General features: G+C 42.0%; 1 protein-coding gene across 1 annotated transcript in view; it reads right to left on the bottom strand.

Moving 5' to 3' along the window:
• BBOX1 (gamma-butyrobetaine hydroxylase 1) overlaps nt 1-22,812 on the bottom strand; it is a 43,388-nt gene that overhangs the window by 5,473 nt on the left and 15,103 nt on the right. Inside the window, exons 5-6 of the mRNA XM_075502030.1 lie at nt 8,915-9,113; nt 799-904 (exon numbers count right to left, since the gene is read on the bottom strand). Of these exons, the coding sequence (XP_075358145.1) occupies nt 799-904; nt 8,915-9,113 (305 nt within the window). The remainder of the gene's footprint in view (nt 1-798; nt 905-8,914; nt 9,114-22,812) is intronic.

Raw genomic sequence — 22,812 nt, 5'->3', positions numbered from 1 at the left:
AATGAACAGCATCTAAATGGTTTTAATAGGTGATGTTAGTGTGAAGTATTTGGCACTTACTTGTGGATAAAACACATTGGGTTTTTGTTCAATTATAGAAACAACTGATAGAAAGTACTCCACGACATGAGAAGGGGAAGTTGTAGGTACGAAGCTTATACCTGCAAACTTTCCCAGGGTTCTCTTTATTCCTTTGTACTTGTTCCTACTAGTTTTCAGTTCTCTGGTGAATTATGTGGATTAGGCTTTGATATAACAGGGTCCAGGTGAAAATGTATTTTCTGTGGTTGCTGTCCAGCTTTACAAAATGCCCCTTTTTTGTCTAATTATGAAAGGGCAGATAAGGGTCTAATTTCAATTTAGAGAAAACAGACTAGAACATCTTAATCATATTTCTTCTAATATGTTCTGCTCCTGAGGTGAACAGACGTGTCCTCAGATGTCACAACTTGACTACAGCATGTAGACACCCAACTTCTTCAATATAACGAAAGCAGCATCAAAAGCACATACAGGACCCTAATGCGTTCTCATATGGTAATAATCTCAATGCTTTGTGAGTTTCCATTTAAAAATGATGGCATACATAATGGGCTTGTCATGCAGAACTTACATCATAATGTATATATTGCATACCCATGTGTATATAGATTGTTATATGCAGATTAATATATTGTTATTTTCACATTGCTCTTTTAAGACAAAATTCAAAGTCACTGAACACTAACGGTATTTCACACTATAGGAACATTTCCCTTTCCCTTTTGAGTTGTGAAAAAGTCAGTAGATTCACCTTACCCCAGGTGGATGCTGCAGAACAGGATAATCGGTGTGAAAACATAGTTTCCCAGTTGTATAAGCCACATTGTTAGCATCTGCTTTGTCTTGCACTTGCCAAGTTGGTCTTTATAATGAAGGGGAAAAGATAAAACATATTAAAACAGCCACCCAGCATGCCAGACAGTACACGTTGAAACTGTGAAATCACAGTACAAAAGAGTCATTCCATCTTTGAACATGAAAATATTGTAAAATTATAAGGAAATAATGATTTAGCAGTGTCCCCCCACCCCAGCAAAGAAAGCTTGTTTCAGCAGTCCTAGATTCAAGCCAGAAACTTCAGTGTGCCAAGGGACATCTGGCCCCAGTGTAGTATCTAGAAGAACGATGGCTTTCCAGCGGCGGTACTTTGCTGAATGCAAAGATCAGTTGAAGACACTAAGCAAGAGGTATCTACTAGGATAATTCATCGTCTTATTACTGAGGCTTCAGAAATAAGAGAGTGGAAGTTGGCCCATTTCTTTTTATCAACCTTCCATTTTTGCCTGCCAGGTGGAGCACATTATCAATGAAATATGAAATTGTTAAAGGCTATGTAACTTTCCCCCAAAATTATTTTTAAAGCTTTATGATCTTAGAAAATATAGAGTATCCTTTGCAGGGGGATCTTTCCCGTAACTTGAAGACTTGCCGCTGAAGGAAAATGTCTTGATGAAAGACTTTGTAACTTCTTCGCTTTCTCTGATGCTTTTTCTGAGAACTACCCCCATTTATTTTGTTACATAGTTTCTGTCTTGAAATTTGACAAAATTCAGTAGGAAAGTTTACTGACAACTGCAGGGAAAAAAAAAAGCCTTACTTCTATGACAAAGACATGAATACATCACGCTGCAGCACAATCAAAATCTGTTTCAAGTGACACACCACGCAGGAGAACTTAAGACCAAGAACCACACGTTTTGTTTGGACAGAGTTCACATGACTGAAGACAGTCCTCAGCAGATGCATGTTATAGATCCAGACACTTGTCTGGAAAAGTGTAAGTCACCATACGCAGTCCATGTAATCACAGCAGCATAAGTGATTTAAAAGAAAATATGAAACTCATTTTCCCTTGTGGAATAATATAGACCAAATAGATTATGTTTCAGATGGTGTGCGTCTAGCATTGTTTAATAATAGTTTAAAAGCAAATAGGCTAAAGAACATGCAGACCAAAATGATTTATATATAGTATACAAACACTTTTGTTCTAGGAGTGGTATTTAGTACAGAAACTATGCAAAATGCTGAAACTAAATTTCTGAAATTGCCAGGGGAAAAAACCCCCTTGAATATTTTCAAATGTGTTCGACTGCTTGGGAAAAGTAGTTTTTATTATTTGGTACAGCACATATTCATCAGTACATGACTTCAGTACTCAAGTATGATAATTTCAACCACACTTCCGTAGTTCCCAATTTTACAGCCAAAAAATAGCCTGTTATATCATCCTTGTCATTAGTGTTGAAGGTAGCTAGGTTCACTATTTCTTAAATTTAAAAGGCTCCAGTGTCACTTGATGGTTCTAAAACAATTTAACACATTTTAATTGTCTCATTTATATGCAATATATACAATTGCTGGAATGGTAGTACTTTATAAAATCTTTGTAAGGTTTTCCAAAAGCAGTCAGTGCTTTCGTGCTGTTATGCTTTGCGAAGGGAGCTGGTCCCCGGGAGCTTTCCTTTCACGCAAGGAGCTTCAGGCAAAGCTCAGGTTACTGACTTGAAGTCAGCGATGTTAATAGGGAGCTCAACCCTGAATGTGAAAAAAATCACCCTTACTTTGACAAAGTCTCAACTGAGCTGAAGTATCAACTCAGTCATGGGCAGAGTGCACGAGAAGTAAAGGAAGAAAATGTGGGTAATGTCAGAGGACTCTTGGTCCTTAGGGAGAGCAAAGCGGGGTGGAATGGTTTATGGTTTAGTAATTAGGGTCCGATTTCAACATCAATTGCTCAGGCTGTTTGACAGAGGAGGAAATTTGGCCCCAGGCAGGTGTAGCAATTTTTTGCATTAAGGGTCAACACGCGCTCAGGCTCCCTGAGCAGAAAATTAGCCTGTTACATTCTTAGTCTTGCAAAACCACTGCACTAGGAACTGAAGCCACACTTGAATCATCTGGTCTTGCACTTTATTAAAAATCTAAGTCTCATTCATAAGAGATTTGGGACCCATGTCCTTCTCTTGCAGCTGAAGCCCTCTGGGAGGTGCAGGTGGTTTGGCTATTTCAGTGGGAGTGCTGGGGCCCCGAAGGAAGCCCTTCACGCCAGCCCAAGCCCTGGACAAGGCTTCAGAACAGGGGAGGAGCACAAGGGCTAGGGCATGAGAATTTGGAGAAATTAATTGTGGTATGACTGGAGACCTCATTAATGAGGTCGTGCCTCCATAACATAAAGAAAAAGGTTAATTTAAAAGTTTGGAACACCTTGTTGTTATTATATGGCTGATACAAAGAATGTTTCCACTTTTTATAGTAATGACATTTTAGGTAGCATGTACCAAACAGACATCTAGACAAGAAAAAAGGTTTTTGTTTTCCCATTTGTCAGGGTTATATTCATTACAGTTACATTTCAGTTTAAAATTCATGGCCCTGTTGAGGTAATGTTTTATTTGGCAAGCTTGCCAATTCCAAATTTTTCCTTTTATTTATACTATTTGGCTGCTAGTGACATAGCAAGGGAATTACCCCAAGTTATTATTTTATTACAGTTGTAAAAGCCACCTCAGAACTGGATGCCAGTAAGAAATGAACTTCTGTTTTAGAGATGAAGAGATGGACTGTAAAATGCTGCACTAAGTCTGTTGTTACGACTGAAAACTCAACGGAGTTTCTGCTACTGCAAGAAATACGTAAGAGCACCAAGACCAGGCACTCCAATAACTATGTCTGAAAATGAAACAGGTTGAAATAGGAGAAAAGATACTCTAGGGAAAGATGGCTTTTCTCTTTCATAATATTTTTAGGCTGGGTTCCAGCTATACATGGTAAAAAATAAGAAACTTGTTCCTTATAAAACACTTTAAAAAACCCCACACAAATATCCAAAAAGAAGCCAAAACCATCAGTCTTTTTCAAGATTTCATGTGATGAATTACACATTTAACAAAGACTGGGTTATTAAGCTGTTTGAATACAGTTCTCTAACTATTTTCTGATGTGTTTAGCATGTTACCACTTCATACACAACTGTATTAAAACATTTGAAACTAGTTTAGTGACATAATCTTTTAAAAATACTTTATGGATAATTTCTTAAACCACTACATGTAACAATACAAAGTTTATGCATGATACTGCTTGTATTTTCCAGTACTTGAGGAATTCCTCCCTCCCTATTATTATTATTTTTTTTTAAACAGGTCTCTTAAGGAAAAAACATGATTTAGAGAGTGATTTTTTTTAAAAATTTCAAAGCATTAATCATTAACATCACCAGTATGGCAGTGAGAGCAGCTGAACATTGCTAAAGATGTCACGCTGCAACATGTGTGCCTCTACATGCGTGCACGTGCCCAGGGAGGAAGGAGACTTGGTTGATAGTAGCGCAGTAAAATGCAGAGCAACTCTTTTGAGCAGGTTTAGTATTTTGCAACCCAACTTTTTTTTATTTACAGCCTTTGCGATTAAAGAAACTCCTCTTAAACAGAGGGAAAAGATAAAGCAACTCCTTCTTACAATGCATTGAGAAGAGAATGCTCAGAAGCAGTGTCTCAAACCATACAGTGGTCTGTAAAACATACACATGCAAACAGATGATGCTTTTGTAAAACGTTTCCTATAGACTTCATCCAATGCCAGAACTCCTCAATGGCAGGCAGTATCCTTCATCTTGTACACCTCCTTGGCAGGAAAATTGTGCTGTACAGTTCTGGAAGCTTACCTTTGTATTACTGTGAGTGTTATGTTTGAATAGGTATGCCTTTACGGTAGAGCCTTAACAGTGCATCTTGGAGACAGCTAAACAGTGTCTGATCTCTGAACTGGAGAAATGAAAGCCGAGATGTAAGGAATAGCACACTCGCCCCAAATCAGCTCATTGAGTCTGGCCCTGAACTCCAGAGCAGGCTGCCTTTCTGTGTACAGTTACTTTCTCTCCTTGCAAGTTGGCAACATAGTCTGAAAAAGGAAGTGTGTTCAACAGTTTTGGTTCTCCCCCCAGAAGTCTTGGCTCTGCTAATATGCATATTGTATCATACACATCCTACCCCTTTTATAATTCTGCCTTTCCTTTAGCAGTGGAGCAGATGCTTTTTTTTTTTTTGAGAGCTGGACATTGGTCTGTACATAGCTTGTGGACTTCACCCTGTGACAGAGCTGGTTTTTGTTACTTGAAATCCGGACTAGTCTGCAAAGGTGGTCTTTGGATGTCAGGCTCTCTTTGACCTTATGCTCTTCAGATTTTAATTTAATATTGCAAATTCGACTTAATCATACACAGAAACATAATTAGCAACTGTCAAATGACCTAAAGTAAATCTAACCATGGTGGCTCAATTGGGATGATGTAAACCAGACTTTAAGACTTTCAAATACTACAGCTGTGTTTAAAAAGCAAAAGAGAAAAAAACAAAACTCAACTTCTAACTAAGTATGTTTCCTTTTAAATGCAGAATTCATAGTCAATTGGAAAATTTCCATGACATTTAAACCCTCTTTGTGCAGCCTAATAAACACATGAATTATCAAATACGTTTTGGAAAAGCCAGGAGAATTACAGCCCTTTATTGTTCCTTTATTGTGAACCCTGATACTTAAGGAAACATAAAAATAAGGTTTAATCAACACCAATAGTAAATCTGATTTAAGCGGTGAAAGGAGCTCTAACCATACTTGCTCAAATGGTGTGGACCAAGGTCACATTTCAACCTCAGTCTTGTATGGAACATTGATGGGTGGGAGGTTCTTTGTAGGATGTATTAAAATACTTTTAAATACATCTATCTATCTATATTTCTCTATCTCAAAGACTCAGAACTCATCCCGACAAATTACTTTTATGGAAACCACCTTTAGAGAGAGTAAACATTAATTCAAGCTGACTTTAAACAAGGTGAAGCATTTAATAATCATTACTGTTTATAATCATATTAGGGAAGTGTCAGTGAGGGGCAAGACTAACTTTTTAAAATCAGAAAAAAAAAAAATTCTGATGACACAACTGATAAACTGGTAAGCCTCCCTAGGGCAGTCTGAATCTCTTGTTAGCTGAACCTAGACAAGGAAAGTATATCCTAACAGTTAATGCACATTTATACAGTAAGGGATTTTTCAGTCTCTCTTAAAACACAGCAGAGTTATCACAAGCTGGATGTTGCAGACAGTTTCAAACAGAGTTGGCAGTAATTTTAAACAGCAAGGATGATTAAGAGCTGAGGCAGAGTACCAGGCAGAATGGTAGATTTTCTTATCTTACAATGCTGCTGAGTTAAATGTGAAAAACTTTCGAATGCCTTAGTGAAAAACATGTTACAGGGCTCAGCAGATGGACAATAAATGAAACAGTGGGCTGCCATGTCAAGAACGTTATTCCAGGTTTAAAGATTATTTCCAGCTTTAGGATCTAGGAACTTCTAGATCCAGTTCTTCTTCCCTGAAACTTGTAGGAACAACAGAACTTTCAGTTCCTTAACCTAAGCACAAATCCACGGCATATGTTGAAGGGGTTGTATGGGGTTTTTTGTTGTTGTTTGGGCTTTTTGGTTTTTTTTCCTCTCCCCTGGGGTATTTTGGAGGTATTATATATTTTCTTTTAGTGGTATGCTTTAACAAAGAACCAAAATTTTTTGTTGTTATCTGGGGCTTGCTATATTTGTTCTGAACTCAAAATGCTTGTGCAGCTGTCTGGATACAAACAGAATGAAAGTTTCATCTTTCAGATACCCCAGAGAGCTGGGAAACACCCTCAGATGCGGTCAGGGTTGGATACCCCTAAGAATCTCCTAGTATCTGTTATTAGGATCACATCAAAACAGAAATACTAAGCAGTACTATTTTCATAATGATGCAAGTTTTAAATTGAGACCATAGCAGACTGCCAAACATAGTAGTGCTTGACATTAGGAATGGTTTTAACGGTAGAAAATGTTTTGTAGCACTGGATGAGGTTTCCGAGTCGAGCAGGGCGTTCTGCTCTCATTTATTTCGGTAGGATTAACCTGACTGAAGCCCAGTTAACTTTGAAAAACACTTTTCTTCCTGGCACAGTTAGCAGAAAGAGGAAACCACACCTTAATGAAAGCACATTATCTTAACTACCCTAGTATATTTATACATGACTCCCTTTAAAGCTTTACAAATATTTATCATGGCTGCTGGAACTGACAAAATCTTCATAATATTCATGGCATTTTAAAGCAGTTATTCTCTCCATCCCTTCTTTTTGGAAGACAATTAAAATAAAGAATAATGACATTCTCACAGGCTGTTCTACATGCTATGAGTTCACTGCTAATTTCTAGAAGATTTCTTGAGCCAGCTTTCCTGATTTGAAGCATGGGGAAATATTCTGCACAAACAGGCTGACTTTCAACATAAATGAAACAAAAACGAAGGATGGAGATTGGGTTAGAAGCAACTTATACACTGCTAGAAGTTGCTAGTATATCACAGTAGCTGTTTCTCTGCCTCTTAGAAATTGTTCACTAAATCTAAAAGCCAGAAGCATCAGTGACATCTTTTTCCATAGCTAATGATGGAACAACACTTGCAAAATGAAGATGCAACAAGAAGTCTTAATAAGCATCATAGCTTGAAGAAGGGACCTTTTGCTCACCTTCCCCCCCCACCTCACAATTAACATTCTGAGTTAACGTATTTTACCTGGTATCACAGTGCCACTTTTACCAACCTCACCTGCACTGCATATTCCAGCAGAGTTCATATGTGCCTTCACATAGGAGTGTTAAGGGACAGAAAATATTTCCTTCTGATTTGGAGTCTTGAGGGAATGTGGTCTTTCTGGCCAAGGTTGAATTTTTTTCCCCACTTCTATTTATTTTAGCTTTTTTTTTTTTAGACAAAGGAGGAGACACTGGTTATTGCCCACATGGTTTGTTTGCTTATTCTCTGAACTAGAGACAAATCCAAGTGAAGGAGAACTCTTGCCATAATTTTTATTATCTTTTATTCTATTATGGGGGAGAAGGGACCTTTTCAGATGGGAAACCCTGAATGTTCTGGTTTTGGTGGCTATTCAGGCACCCAGAAATCACAATTATGTTTAAATGTTACTATCTGTTTTTGTCAATTATTTTTTTTTTTAAGAATAAGCTCACATCCAAGTAATAGGATTTTTTCAGATACATTGAAAAAAATTGTAACAACAGCTGGGGGTGAGGGACAGGGCAATATGTTAGTTAATAACGCTGCTCCTTTACTTGGCTAGATGGAGGTCACTGACTCAGCTCAGCAAGACGTGAGCTACCATCATCATTTGTTTACTCACCTAGTAGGTGCTTGAGGAGGTAGAGGTTCAGTTTACCACCTCCTGGCATCAAAAGGATGATCTACAAGTTCCTGCTTGCACTCCTGCAGGCTGAGCTCTTATTTTTGCAAAAAAGTAGTTTTAAAAAAATGCTTGCTGGGACTGGTTGTGGCTTTCCAGAGCAGACTCAGTTGAAACCAGGGAAATGGGTACTCTGCCTATCTTCTCAATGATGTGAGACACAATAACATCAACTAAGTCTTACCTATTTCCATGACTCAAAATCAGGCTAAGAAAAAGTTTCAATATAGATAATTTCCTCTATTCAAAAGGGGACTGGATTAGGGATTTTTTATTTTGTCCATGGTGTAGATATGTATGGCTATCTTGTGGTTATCTTTCATTTGACATCATCTGTTTTCAGGTGTTTTTCCTTCTCTTAGCAGTTACAGCTGCTGCTCTTTACATACCCTGCCTGTGATAGCAAAGCAATCCGCTCATACAGAATATGAATTGACAATACATTTTCTAACATGCAGAGAAGAAAAAATTTCACCTTGTTTTAATAAGTTAATCCACAAAAGAGGTCCAGCAAGCTGAAGTGAAACACATTAGAGGCGATTACATAGCCAGGAAAGCAAGGATATTAAAAACCAGACTCACCCATAAAAAGTGAGACGCAGGAACCCAATCCTGTGGCCAAGTTTCACCAACTCTCCCTGCCTAGTAGCAGCTCCTGTTAGTAGCACAATTCCTACTTTCTTTAGGGTGCACAGCCACTTGTAGGCGCTTTCATCATTGTACATGATGTCTTCAAAAGGTATTTTGGGAAGTTGTAGGTCTGAGCCCCAGTACTGGCGTTCTGAAAGGGAAGAAACAGAGAAACAAGCGCTTAGCTGTTTTAGCGTCAAAGCTCAGGACACAGTTGAAGTATGAAGTTAATGGGATTGCTATGTGTTTGTGAATACGCCCTCAATCCTGCAGTCAGCCACCTGAAACTGGGTCCCCGAGTTTGCACGGATAACAAGCAATCTTTATGATGAAATTCAACAAAACACTGCAGTTAAAAAAATCTGAAATCACAAGTTGAATAAAAGACCATTTGAAAGAGATTTTTTTTTGTTAACAGTATATCAGAAATGTGCATATTCCTTTTTCTGACTGTACTGATGAACCTTGAGAGTGAAACTTTGAAACTGAGACTGCTTTGAAAGTTTCTTGTCTAGGGTAAAATAGCATGGAGTGCCCTAAGATCTCCCTCAGAGGTATTATTGTATGGATATATAATAATGAAAAGATTATATTCCTGCTGAAGGAACAGGAGAAAACACACACCAATATAACAGCTTAGAAGCAGAGTAACTACATGAATTGCATAAGTTAACAATCGGTTTTCTTTTGCAGATTTGTCTTCATGAAATCATATCCAGTTATGTTAAATTCTGCAGGACGCTGTAATTACTTGTCTTTTCCTCTGCAGATTTTTTTGTGAGCATTTATCTTATTTCAGGAAGATGCAAACAAGAGCCCAAGATGTTAACAAATCCAAGCACTGCCAGAAGGTAAAGCAAAGACGGAAAGATTGAGTGATGAGCAAGAAGTTATGTCATGCCCATTCTCAAACAAAATTGATTATAAGAGCACATGACAATAGAATACTGCTAGAACTGCTAAACCATAATCAGGTATTTGCTTGCTGAATAGACCTTGTGATATAAAAGGTGGAAACCTGCAGCCATTTGTCAGAGGCAGGTATAGACTTGCAGGCAGAATGGAAAGGGCTTTTGAGCCTGGCTTTCCTTCAGACCTTTTGCTGCTCCCCTCTTCTTTCTTTTTGTCCCCTCAAACCAGCGGCAGTTTTATGGCACACCATCCAAAGCTTTAGAAGTAGTGAAAATCTCTGCTCTGCAGCTTTAAAATTAAATGCTGCTTAGCCTCACCCTTTTATGTATTTACAGCTGCCCAGATACTGCTAAATCTGTACCTTTCTCTAACAGTGTATCTACACCTGTATCTATAGATGGGGATTTTTAATGCATGACCAATTCTTATTACTATTTTCTAGTATCACTGTTCTATAATGGTTATTTGCTTTGATTTAATAATGCTTTTAAAAAATCTCATAACCTATCCTAAAGCAATCACATTCTGGTTGAGCTGGAGAGTTACCAAATAGATGTCACCCAATACAGAGAGAAGAAATAAAACTAAAATACTGGGTCACAACTAGAAAACAAAAACAATTATTTTCTCTTAACTGTATTATTTGCTGAGGAAGAATGTACTCTGGTGTCAGACAACATGACCTTACATCCATTTGTAAAGATACTTTACAGAAGAGACAAGCATAAACATACAGCGACAAAATGAAGTAATAATTAGATATGATCATGAAATCTAGGCAGATTTTTCATGTTATGAAGGGCTGCACAATCCAAATCTCATCTTCCAACACGAGTAAGTTCTAAAAATTATGCCTACTGTATTCTACATTCAACAAAACTGTACACAGTTAAAATTTTTATCTGGATTACAGTGCTGGAGGCCGCACCTGGAAAAGGAAAGGCTTGTTACGTGTCTAGCCAGGCAGACGGACGTGAAGCCCCCAGACACACAGTGGGAAGGCACAGTGACTGCTTGCAGCGTAAGTCCCACTCTGCCTACTTTAAGTGCCAGGATACGTCCCTCACCTGATTAGGCTTCCCCAGAGGAGAATACACAACTCCTCTAGCATTGATCTTGGCATCTGGTCACCACTGAAGGCAAGGTGATGATTCAGCCACAATTTCAACTACTGTAGCCAAAACCCTAAGGCAAAGCCCTTGGTTTGTCTCCTCTGATCTCCAGGAGCACATGCTGCCTGTAACTCCTGGTGTGTCACTGCAGGTCACTTGGGTGCGCGCTGGCAACCAAAACCAGCATCCTCTGAACGGCTGCACTAGATGCGAAGAGGACGGCTCCCACCAGGCAGAGGGAGAGGAACTCAGCTGAGGCTTGCTAGCCCTGTCTTCCCAGCAAGTATTTTTGCTCTGCTTTGCTAAAAACCCTGTGTCTGGGCATTAAGGTGTGAGTGCACCTGGATTATGGCTGCCCCTCATCAGATTCTGGGCTGTGCAGTTATTTATTATTTCTTGCTTTTATTTTTCTCCTTCTTGGTTTATTTTGTGTCCTCTTTCCTGTGCATTTCCTTCCTTGATATGCAACCTTAGATTTTGAGACCTTGACTCAAGTAGAGATGTCAAGACTGGGATTTTCTCTGTCTCATAACATCTTTAATACAAAGGTAGGAAGGAATTCCTATCAGCGGGTCTAATGAAGAATGGGTTGCCTTAGCCTGTGTTGGATGCACTCTCAATTCCAGTGTGAACCATAGGAATGGCCCAAATGTTTACGGAGCTAGGCAGTCCCTTCACATGCACCTAAAAATAGCTTTTCCTTTCAGTCCCAGGACAGAAGTCCCATGCCTTCCACTTCATTCCTCCCAATTTCAGGCAACATTCACTTTTCTCCAGGTGAGATACAGACACACAGAGATGAAGAATTTAGAACTTGGCTCTCACTGCTCTTCATTTTCAGGACTTTGGATGGCTTACAGCAATGGTAAGGGAATATGCCCACACTCAACCAAGCGTGAGCCAAGTCCCAAGACTCCTCTTAGGAGTTCAGAAGTGCAGCCAGGAGAGAGGTGCAGGCAACCCGTTCCCCCAGCCCAGGCCTCACCAGCTCCTGCGACGCTTGCAGAGGTGTCTGGGGTCTGGCCCAGAGAGGAGAAGGGTTATGGAGGAGGGAGCCCTTCAGGTCAACGGTGCTGCTGGAGCCCTCCTTTCAGAGAGGATTCAGGAAAAGACAACAGCTGCTCTCCACTTCTTGTGGTCCACAGCAGCAGATGGCAGCTAATGGGGGAAAGCCTGTCCAATTATTCATGTCTGAGGATAGACATAACTGAAGTAAGTCTTGGGAACCTGCTGGGGGAAAGGCTATCCACTTACTCATGGCTGAGGGCATACATGTCTAGAGTAAGTCTTGGCAACCTCCCCAGGATGGTAGTTTCTTGACATTTTCCCTCAAGTAAACACATAGTCCTTCAAGAGGACTCCAACAGGGACGTTCACCACTGTGCCTGAACGGCCACCCACCACAGAGCAAGGTAGTCAAAGCGGGGGCCTGTTGCACACAAAAAGCAGAAGCAAGTTAAGCAAGATGTAAGACTTGTCTTAAACACAGACGTAAGCACACAAAGATAATGTAACCAGTGACTATGTGTAAGCATTTCATAGCATGGTATGAATTCTAATAGCAAAATCAGCAATTGGCATTTTATGAAATAGCTAAGAAAAAACACACACAGAATAAGTAAGCACAAAGAGGAAGACAACTGCACATGTAAAATATAGGAAACAAATACAAGAAGTAAAGTGTGAAAGAGAAACCCCCCCCATGTAGAGCAGGTAGAGAAGATAACTGGTGAAGCCAAAGTAACCCCTCAGGACACTAGGAAAGGTTCTGGGAAAAAAAACCCACAAAACAAGTCCTGGTTGCAAAAATGAAACTACTCAGTTACGAGGAGGTGTGCTGTCCACCATGCTTCCAAAGGAAGAAGGAGAAGAATAAAACACCAACAAGCGATGAGAAAAATCAAGGAAGAAAAGATGGTATCCTACTCCAGGTGTGGCTTCCTTCACCAAAAAGTACTCTTCCCCCTCACCTTAAAAGCTGTACAAAGCACAGCACCAACTCCAAGGCACGACTGCTAACCCCAGCAGCCGGGCTTGCTGCTGTTTTATACTTGCAGCTAATTTAGGACAAGCTTGTTAAGGACTAATTTACCTGTGTGGTGATGGTGATTAAGGCCTAATCCTTGGCAATGCAAACTGTTAATGAAAGTCAAGCCAGCAGAGCTTTGTTTTGAAGGTTCAAACTGTGCTGAGCTCTTTTAAACATATCACCAAATCTGTAACTGCTACATGTGAAGGTAAAGGCCTGTATGGACAGACGTACACAGAGATTCAGTTGCACCAGACAGAGCTGGAGCTCCTTTATCTTTCTGCTCCAAATGCAGCAGCATCCTCATATATCCCAAATAAAACCGAACGCGCAAGGTGCTACGGGGTGGCCAGGAGAGCAGAGCTCCTGCGTAGACAAGGCGAGAGGCGCTGGCGCAAGTGGGAGGTGGGCGCAGCCGAGTCTGATGGGGTGGGCATGGTGACGGCCTCGCAAAGGGGCTGGTCCCAGTGAGCTCTTCACGAGCAACGAAGGGCGAAGACAGGAAACCAACACCCCCAGGCATCCACAGGCGAGTGTGGGACCTACCCCACAGCCGCTGCGCAGCCACGGCGGCCAGAGTAGCGAAGCCGTGCCAGGCCCAGTCAATACATGGGGCCGTGATATGACAGGGGGGGAAAATCAGTGCACATAAACAAGCACAGTTCAGGCTCTGGGAACCCCAATAGGGGGTCACCTGAGGTCAACCAGTTGGGCCGTGGGGTTACCTGAGGTCAAGTGCCCTCTCTGTGGACCACGCTGGGGTCACTTGAGGTCAATCAATTAGCCCGTGGGGTTACTCGAGGTCAACCTCCCTCTCTCTGGACCATGCTGGGGTCACTTGAGGTCAACCAATTAGCCATGGGGTTACCTGAGGTCAAGTGCCCTCTCTGTGGACCACGCTGGGGGTCACTTGAGGTCAACCAATTAGCCCCGTGGGGTTACTTGAGGTCAAGTGCCCTCTCTGTGGACCACGCTGGGGTCACTTGAGGTCAACCAATTAGCCCCTGGGGTTACTTGAGGTCAAGTGCCCTCTCTGTGGACCATGCTGGGGTCACCTGAGGTCAACCAATTAGCCTGTGGGGTTACTTGAGGTCAACCTCCCTCTCTCTGGACCACGCTGGGGTCACTTGAGGTCAATCAATTAGCCCGTGGGGTTACTTGAGGTCAAGTGCCCTCTCTCTGGACCACGCTGGGGTCACCTGAGGTCAACCAATTAACCCGTGGGGTTACTTGAGGTCAAGTGCCCCCTCTGTGGACCACGCTGGGGGTCACTTGAGGTCAACCAATTAGCCCGTGGGGTTACTCGAGGTCAACCTCCCACTCTCTGGACCATGCTGGGGTCACCTGAGGTCAACCAATTAGCCCCTGGGGTTACCTGAGGTCAAGTGCCCTCTCTGTGGACCACGCTGGGGTTACTTGAGGTCAACCAATTAGCCCGTGGGGTTACTTGAGGTCAACCTCCCTCTCTCTGGACCATGCTGGGGTCACTTGAGGTCAACCAATTAGCCATGGGGTTACTTGAGGTCAAGTGCCCTCTCTCTGGACCACTCTGGGGTCATCTGAGGTCAACCAAGTAGCCCGTGGGGTTACTCGAGGTCAACCTCCCACTCTCTGGACCATGCTGGGGTCACCTGAGGTCAACCAATTAGCCCCTGGGGTTACTTGAGGTCAAGTGCCCTCTCTCTGGACCACGCTGGGGTCACCTGAGGTCAACCAATTAACCCGTGGGGTTACTTGAGGTCAAGTGCCCTCTCTGTGGACCACGCTGGGGGTCACTTGAGGTCAACCAATTAGCCCGTGGGGTTACTCGAGGTCAACCTCCCACTCTCTGGACCATGCTGGGGTCACCTGAGGTCAACCAATTAGCCCGTGGGGTTACTTGAGGTCAAGTGCCCTCTCTCTGGACCACTCTGGGGTCATCTGGGGTCAACCAATTAGCTCGTGGGGTTACTTGAGGTCAAGTGCCCTCTCTCTGGACCACTCTGGGGTCACTTGAGGTCAACCAATTAGCCCGTGGGGTTACTTGAGGTCAAGTGCCCTCTCTGTGGACCACGCTGGGGTCACCTGAGGTCAACCAATTAACCCGTGGGGTTACTTGAGGTCAAGTGCCCTCTCTGTGGACCACGCTGGGGGTCACTTGAGGTCAACCAATTAGCCCGTGGGGTTACTCGAGGTCAAGTGCCCTCTCTGTGGACCATGCTGGGGTTACTTGAGGTCAACCTCCCTCTCTGTGGACCACGCTGGGGTCACCTGAGGTCAACCAATTAGCCCGTGGGGTTACTCGAGGTCAACCTCCCACTCTCTGGACCATGCTGGGGTCACCTGAGGTCAACCAATTAGCCTGTGGGGTTACTTGAGGTCAACCTCCCTCTCTGTGGACCATGCTGGGGTCACTTGAGGTCAACCAATTAGCCCGTGGGGTTACTTGAGGTCAAGTGCCCTCTCTCTGGACCACGCTGGGGTCACCTGAGGTCAACCAATTAGCCCGTGGGGTTACTTGAGGTCAACCTCCCTCTCTGAGGCCCCCTCTCGGGTTATCTGATGCCTTCTCCCTAGGAATGGCATTATTTATACTGAAATGTTTATGGTTTAATGTTTCTATGCTTTTTGGTGCAAGTAAATATGTTTGAATTTTGGTGGGGGTGTTTTGTTTGGTTGGGGTTTTTTTCCCCTCTACATGGACCTCTCATCCAGCCGTTGAGAACTGGCAGCCTTTCAGCAATAAGGAGTAGGATTTGTGACATTCTCTGTTGGACTCGGACTTTCCCCCCGCCACCTCCCAGACCTACATTGTTGAACATGATCAGCATCATCCCATGGAGAAACATCCATTTTGGTGGAAAGCCAAGACCATTCAAAAATTTTGTATGTACCAGCATGAAAAATAATAGAGCGAGGTTTACAATAATTTTCAACGAGAGCTGTGAATTGTGTGAAACTTCTTCCCTGCTGAAAGCAATTTTTAACTCTTAGCTCAAGGTTGCCCCTTCTGAAACCCAGGCTATTTTATTTTAACGGCCAAAGACAGACGTATACAGGGAAGAATGAAGATTATGACTCTCTGCATGGCTGAGTGCCAAATGGTTATCTCTGAGATTGCAGTTGGTGATATCCAGGACTTCCTCAGTGGACAACTATGGATTTTTTCTCTGTCATCTTTCCCTATCGAGATCCTGAGTCTTACCCATACAGCTCAAAACTGTGCATAAGCCATATGGAGTACATTAGAGCAAAATGTTTGACAACTAAAACTTCTGGTAGAGCTTTGTGAAGACGCTTGCTCAATAAGCTGAGGCCAGTAGTTTCAATTTCCCTTACCCATTTACATGAAGCATTTTTCATCAGAGAGCACAGCTGGAGGAGCTCTCTACCACCAGAGCCACCTCGCACTTCTCTGTAGCAGTGTTTCACTTGCTTGTAACTTGGGTAAACTTTAACCATTTGGGCTGAAGTTTTCCATGGCAGTATCCGCTGAAAATAATTTTGGGAGAGCTTCAACAACAACGAAAATGGATCAAAAGCCTAGACCAAGTAGTGTAGCCAAGTCAAAATTTCTGCATCGGCTTAGCAGAGACGTTTTAGTGCTTTATTCTTTCAAGTGTCAAATTTGGCAAGTAAGTTGTTCACGTGTTAGGAATGTACATTTGCCATTCCTGTGAAACTAGTTAAGTATGGCCAATGCTTACAGCTTTGGAAAATATCACCTTGCAGATGCTCCACAGCTAATTTTTTTCAGTTTGGCAGCGAAATTGTCCAAATACTCCTTTCACACTGAGTACGCTCCAGACCTTGGGTGAGGGATACAGCAGGACCATTGCAAAACATAGATGAGGAAAGTAATTTCCATGTAAAATTAGCAGACTCACAGGAAACAAGGCCAAATATAGCACCAACTGTGTGCTTCAAAAATTGCGTAATTCTAAGCTCAAACTTCCATTCCCCTGGGACTTCTCTCACCTGCTGATTTCCGAATATTCCAAAGTGTGAAAAGAGATATAATAATATGATCGTTCTTCCTCAAGTGATGGGACGTGTCACTGACTTCCCCAGACTGAGGTACAACTGAGCATCAGCTCAATATTCATACCTTCTGTTATTCCACGCATAACTTTGCGCAAACTCAAATCATACTCATATCATACCAGTAGCGTACATGAGATTTAGAAAAAACTACTGATAGAGTCATTTGTCTATGTGGGGAGGCTAGGAAGAATTGAGATGCTGCAGGAAGAACCTCTTTTGTTAACTATCTATTTAAAACTACTCCAATCAGGTATTTTAAGCTTTTCAGAGACATTTGCAAAATCAAATTAATTTCCTTCAATAAAAGGCAGTGCTGTAGCCGTTCATTAGTGCAGGCAAGAACAACTAAACCCTGTGATTCTTTATTTTGGCCTCAATATTCATAGGCCAAGAGCACTTTGTTAAAATAATCAACATATCCCCCCCTGCCTTTTTTCCCCCCAGACTAATCCTGCCAGGACCAATTTTGCTAGACAACACTGAAACAGATATCACCTAAATTTTAATGGCTCCAGTGCATTCAGCCAAAAACTCAAGGGATTGGTAATGTAGACAGAAAGCGAAAAGGTAGGAAATTAATCATGGACCTCAAAGCACAGCTTCTTACCAGGACACTTTCTGGAGTCTGCTAGTTGTTAATGCAGTTAACTTAAATTTAATTTGTCTGTGCTACTGGCAGAGGACACTGCAATCCACAGTTGTGGGTCACATTTGGTACTTAATAACTAATAGTGATTTTCTTCCACAGCTGAAAGAATTCCAGAGAACATCCTAAAATGCCGCACCGTATCCCTGGACCACTGAACCCATCCTGGTCTTTTGTTTATTTATGGGGATTTTAAAATAGTACAGGGAGTTTAAAGTAGTACGGGGTTTAAAGCCAAGTGAAATGGTTGTGCATGCACCTGAAAGAAAGCTGCTACAGGGACTTGGTAGTGATTTTATTGTTACAAATTGCATTTTTAAGCATTGTTAGTACATTAAAACTGAAACGACTACAGGTTCACTAGTGTAAATGAAACTTAGGTCAAGACATAACTTTTATTAAGCTGCCTTGCTAGAAAGCATCATTGGTAATTGTTTTCTCCCTTGTATTTGCACTACCAATTATCTATGTCTATTTATGATAGCACATACACACACCACACATACCAGTAGCTATAATACTGAGAGAGTTGTTAATAATAAGTGGTACTAAGATTTCCTCAGAAATTGTTAATGCTTATAACTTCAGCAAAACATAATCCTTCGCGCTGACTTTTTTTTATGCTGAAGGTTCCATTATATCAAATTTATGAGGAGAACAGTCAGTCAAAAGGATTGGCTCTATCTTAGAACAAAACTGAGCAGGAGAGTACACTTTTTGCTCATGTTTCAAAAAATTCCAGCAAAGGTTCTAATTACTCTAATTCTGGCAACCGAGGTGATGTCAGAAATATGTTTTGGTGAATCCCTTCCCCCCTAAGCTTGTTGAGGAACAAGTCCACGAGGAGACTTGGTAACAGACCTTCCTACAGCTTCACAGCTGGAAGTGTCCCCCCCTGTTGTACTCTCCAGGCAGCTGACCACCCGCTGCTGCAGGAGGTCACCCGCAGATGCAGCGATCTGGGGAGAGACAAGAAGGAAAGATGAGCTGAGCCGTTCCCATGCTCTCTGTTAGAGTTTCTATCCCAGGCCCCAGAGGAAGAAAGATGTGAACTGAAGGGTGGGAGCAGCTGTCAGGGAGGAGGAAGAGATACATTACCTGGGGAAAAACTCAGGGAAATGGAAGTGGGGACTGGATGGTAGAAGGAAGGTGGGTCTGGAGACTGAGTAAAAGCTGCCACTGGCTGCAGAGGAAACTGGAGCCAAGTAAGGGGAGCTGGGGTACCCGTTTGGCAACGAGAGTTAATAGTTTAGTGACAGCAGCCTGGCACTGGGAGCTGAAAGCAAAGTGAGAGAGCTCCAGAAAACACTGAGGCCCTTCTAACTGAATAATCAGACCACAGACCCTTTTATTCCCCTTTTGTATAAATGGCCAGAAACTGCCAGCAGGTGCCATGCACTGAGACACGATCAGCAACCCCTCTCATGTAATCTCTAGGGTGAAAACACTCTGCCCGGGGAGCAGTGTAATTTATTTCCTGAGGGGTGTCTAGAGCAGAAGGTGCTGAGGGGAGGGATGGCCCAGGCCCGGGGAGCCACCAGCTGCCGAACTCCTGGGTTCTGCACAGCTGTATCCCCAGCGCCAGCCGCTCGATGGACCTCTGCCCTGCTCCCACCTCACACACTGCCTGCTACCACTCGAAAAGTTCACACAGTGTGTTAAATTCTAATTCACAGGAAAAAATAATTTTATCATTGAACAGAGACCATTCCAGCCTTTATAACCCCCCACCACAACAGCACTCTGTCTCCTCCACTGATTTCAGCCAGGCTGGCTGTGGTACCACGAAGCGGCAGCGTGCAACCACTGATCTCAGAGCTGTCACCTGCCGTGGCTTGGCTGATTTCAGAAGCAAAATAATCCTGGTGATTGCGATTCCCCAGGCTCTTTGGTAGCAACTTTGGGTCTTACATATTTCCTGCTTTTTTGTGGGGTTTTCATAATGGTACATGTTAACTTGCAGAACGAGGAAGTGAGGTGTGATCTGCTCACTTGATCTGAAAAGCAGTGCTGGTGGCAGATACAAAAGACCATTTGGACAGATACACCCGCCCTTCGAAGTTACTGTAACGCACAGAACTAGGTGTGGGGTAATTACTTTCTCTCCTGTACAAAAGACCTATTTCAGATTTATACTCCCCGAATACCACACTGCCTGCCTCCTTCCTCTCTTCTCACTAATTTCCACTTGCAATACGTCATAAGTTTGCCAGTTTACCGGTTTGTATGCACAAATAAATACACACAGACGTTCAAACCAAAGACGTTGCACAGTAATGGGTAAACACGACAAAGATGCTATTTCTTACATTTTTTTTGCATAAATTTTGCATTGATTCTAGTTTTTTGCGAAACTCGAAACATTAGTGTTTTAAGAAGTCAAGCATTCTCTTAAATGTTGAATCAGAGCTCTTATTCTTACAGTAAAGACATAACTGGTTTCTCTTGCTTTTATGTATTTAGTCTGAAGCTGCTTATTCGTAAGAGCGCACAATAAAGCGTGAAAAGATTTTATCTATTTCACAGAATAATTGTTTTGTTTAAATCACATCCAGCTTACTTGGTATTTTAGCTAATATTCAGCTAACTAACTTGTCCAATCATCAATCACAGAGATTACATACTAGAAATGAGACCATAAACATTTAAAAAATGCAGATGGCATCATTTATAAAACACCTATACCCCTTTTTATTCCAACATCCCTTCAGCGGACAGGACCAATAAAAACTATTACATATTCCAAGCAGCTTTCAGACTGGGAGCTCTGCGGGATTTCACCTAGTGACTGAGGGACATGCTGCACTTGCAAAGAGATGTATACGGCCAGGTTTGGGATATTTTTTCCTCTCTCTAGATAGAGGTAGCAAATACAAAATGCAATGTGCTCATAAAAAAGCAAATCCAGACACTACATAGTTACAACATTTTTCAACAGTTGCAAAGTCTGCAAATTTCCAACCACTAGTCCTCTCCCCTTTGGCTAAGGCTAGTTAGATACTGTCCAAGAAACACAACGCACATACCCAAATATAAGCTATCCACATAGACCATCTTTTATACTCTACCCTGTGTTTCAAAGAAGCTGTAGCATGATTGACAAGCTGTTGAATTTCACAACATGTTCACAAAATGAAAAAAGCACAATCCTTGAGGAGAGATACAATCTCACCTCATTAAATTCCTTTTTGAGACCACTCCATGGCCTGCTACTCACTGCTCCAGTGTGTTTATCCTTTCACACACTTGAAAGATGGGAAAAAATAAAATATGAATGTTTTCCTTTTTCTCTATTAAAAGTTAGGAAATTAAAATAGCTTTAGGTATGCTGTGTGAACTGCCAAGAATATCCTTTAAGAGACAAATTTAAGCTTCAGTATTGGTGTAGGTATATAACCATGTGAAAACTAATGCAACATTTTAAGTTTCAACTTTTCCTTCCTAGTCTTTCTTGCTGTCTTGCTAAAACAAGGAGTAGAGGAATATTATATAAAACAAGGAGTAGAGAATATTAGTATTTCAAGGAATATACCAACAGATTTTCCCCCACTTTAGGTAATAAAAATATGCACCTGGAATTTAACTGCATCTCCAGGAGCCCCAGGCTTCCCCGAGTACATGGACTGTAGAGTCCTCTTACTCAAATTCCCAGTTCCTACTGTGGTTGCTAGAAGTTCCACTTAATACGGGATGCCCCTTCTGCAGCCAATGGACATGGGCTGTGGTGTTGGGTTTTGGGGTGGTTTTGGCTTTTGTTGCAAACACCTGCTTTGCCACAGCACTGCAAAACAGTGCACACTCAGCATACCTGTCTGGGACTGTCCTTGACTTCGGTATAACAAATCTGCCAACCCTTACAGCTGACCTGTGGAGAACATTCAAGGAACAAGAAGCCATTTGGTCTTCCTCCCAGCCAGACCCCCTGTGGTGGAGGCCATCATCTGGCCTCACATCTCCAACTCCATGGAGCTGAGGGAGACAAAAGTTAAATTCAAAATGTTTCTGTAAGTAAACTGCAAGAGCAATCTTTTCTCTGTGTAAATCTATCAATGATGTGAATCCCGCTAAGGTACTGAGAATTTATCCCTTCCCAGACTCTGCAGTATGTTCAGGAGCCAACACTGCCTGTGGACTGAAGAGATGTTTAACCTTTACAGTACCACTATGATGTGGAAATTGCAAAATTTGAAGGAAACTGAACTGATACTCTCCAGGCAGCTACTACAACTGAGAATTGGTTCAAGTAAAGCAGCTTCTCAGGATTTTTTTCAATGTTTAGCTACTTTGTTTTAAAAAAAAAAAAACCAAACCACAAAACCCAAACAAAGACAGAAAGTAGTAAATATAGTTAAATCCTGTCTGGCAAGGCTATAAACTCTGTCCTCGAAGTTCCAGTTTTCTCACATTAAGTCACTTCCAGTGACAAGTGCAGCCAGCATCCTTAGTGGTTTGGGTTTGTTTTTCTTTTTAAAGGTGCAGGCTGGTACATGAATGCTTATAAATCCCACTTCATGTTTCAGAGAAGAAAGGCTCCAAGTTCCCAGCCCTTCAGTGGCATCTTGATGCAGCCAACAGCTCAGTCTTTGAGCTACTGCAGGAGTAACCTTTCCTCTCTGACATTTGCCAATGTACTCTGTAATGACACTGTGGTAAACAGGCCAAAAGCTGAAAACGCATTGTGTACAGCTCCAAGTATTACTAATCTTGGGAAACGTGTGGAACGCAGCAGCAGTTGGTATCTGGGAGGAAAAGAAATCCAGTGCAGCTTGTAAAGTTATTGCTATTAAAAACATGCCCTCACTTTGTGTCTTAAAATCTTCCTTTTAATTTGAAACTTTTTCTAGCTTGTCGGAGCTCAAATTTTTACTTATTCTGAACAGCATTAAGAAAATCTGTTCACGTATGTACACATGCATTTGTATAGTGATGTACCTACCATGAGCATGGAAAACAAATGGTTCCTTCCCTCTCTCCCCGCTCTGCCCCCAGCAGATGCTTCTAGATGCTTCTAGACCACTAACCACATACAGTGCTTTCCAGTGAGCACTTTGTAGTCTTTCTTGATGTGTGGTGCTCAGAAATGATACATGCTACGAAAGCCTTACTCCATCAAATGGAGCAGAAGGAC

This window comes from Mycteria americana, chromosome 5 (assembly GCF_035582795.1).
Source record: "Mycteria americana isolate JAX WOST 10 ecotype Jacksonville Zoo and Gardens chromosome 5, USCA_MyAme_1.0, whole genome shotgun sequence".
NCBI classification, from domain to species: domain Eukaryota; kingdom Metazoa; phylum Chordata; class Aves; order Ciconiiformes; family Ciconiidae; genus Mycteria; species Mycteria americana.
The sequence above is the reverse complement of the archived record's forward strand: the minus strand, read 5'-3'. Positions and strand labels throughout refer to the sequence as shown.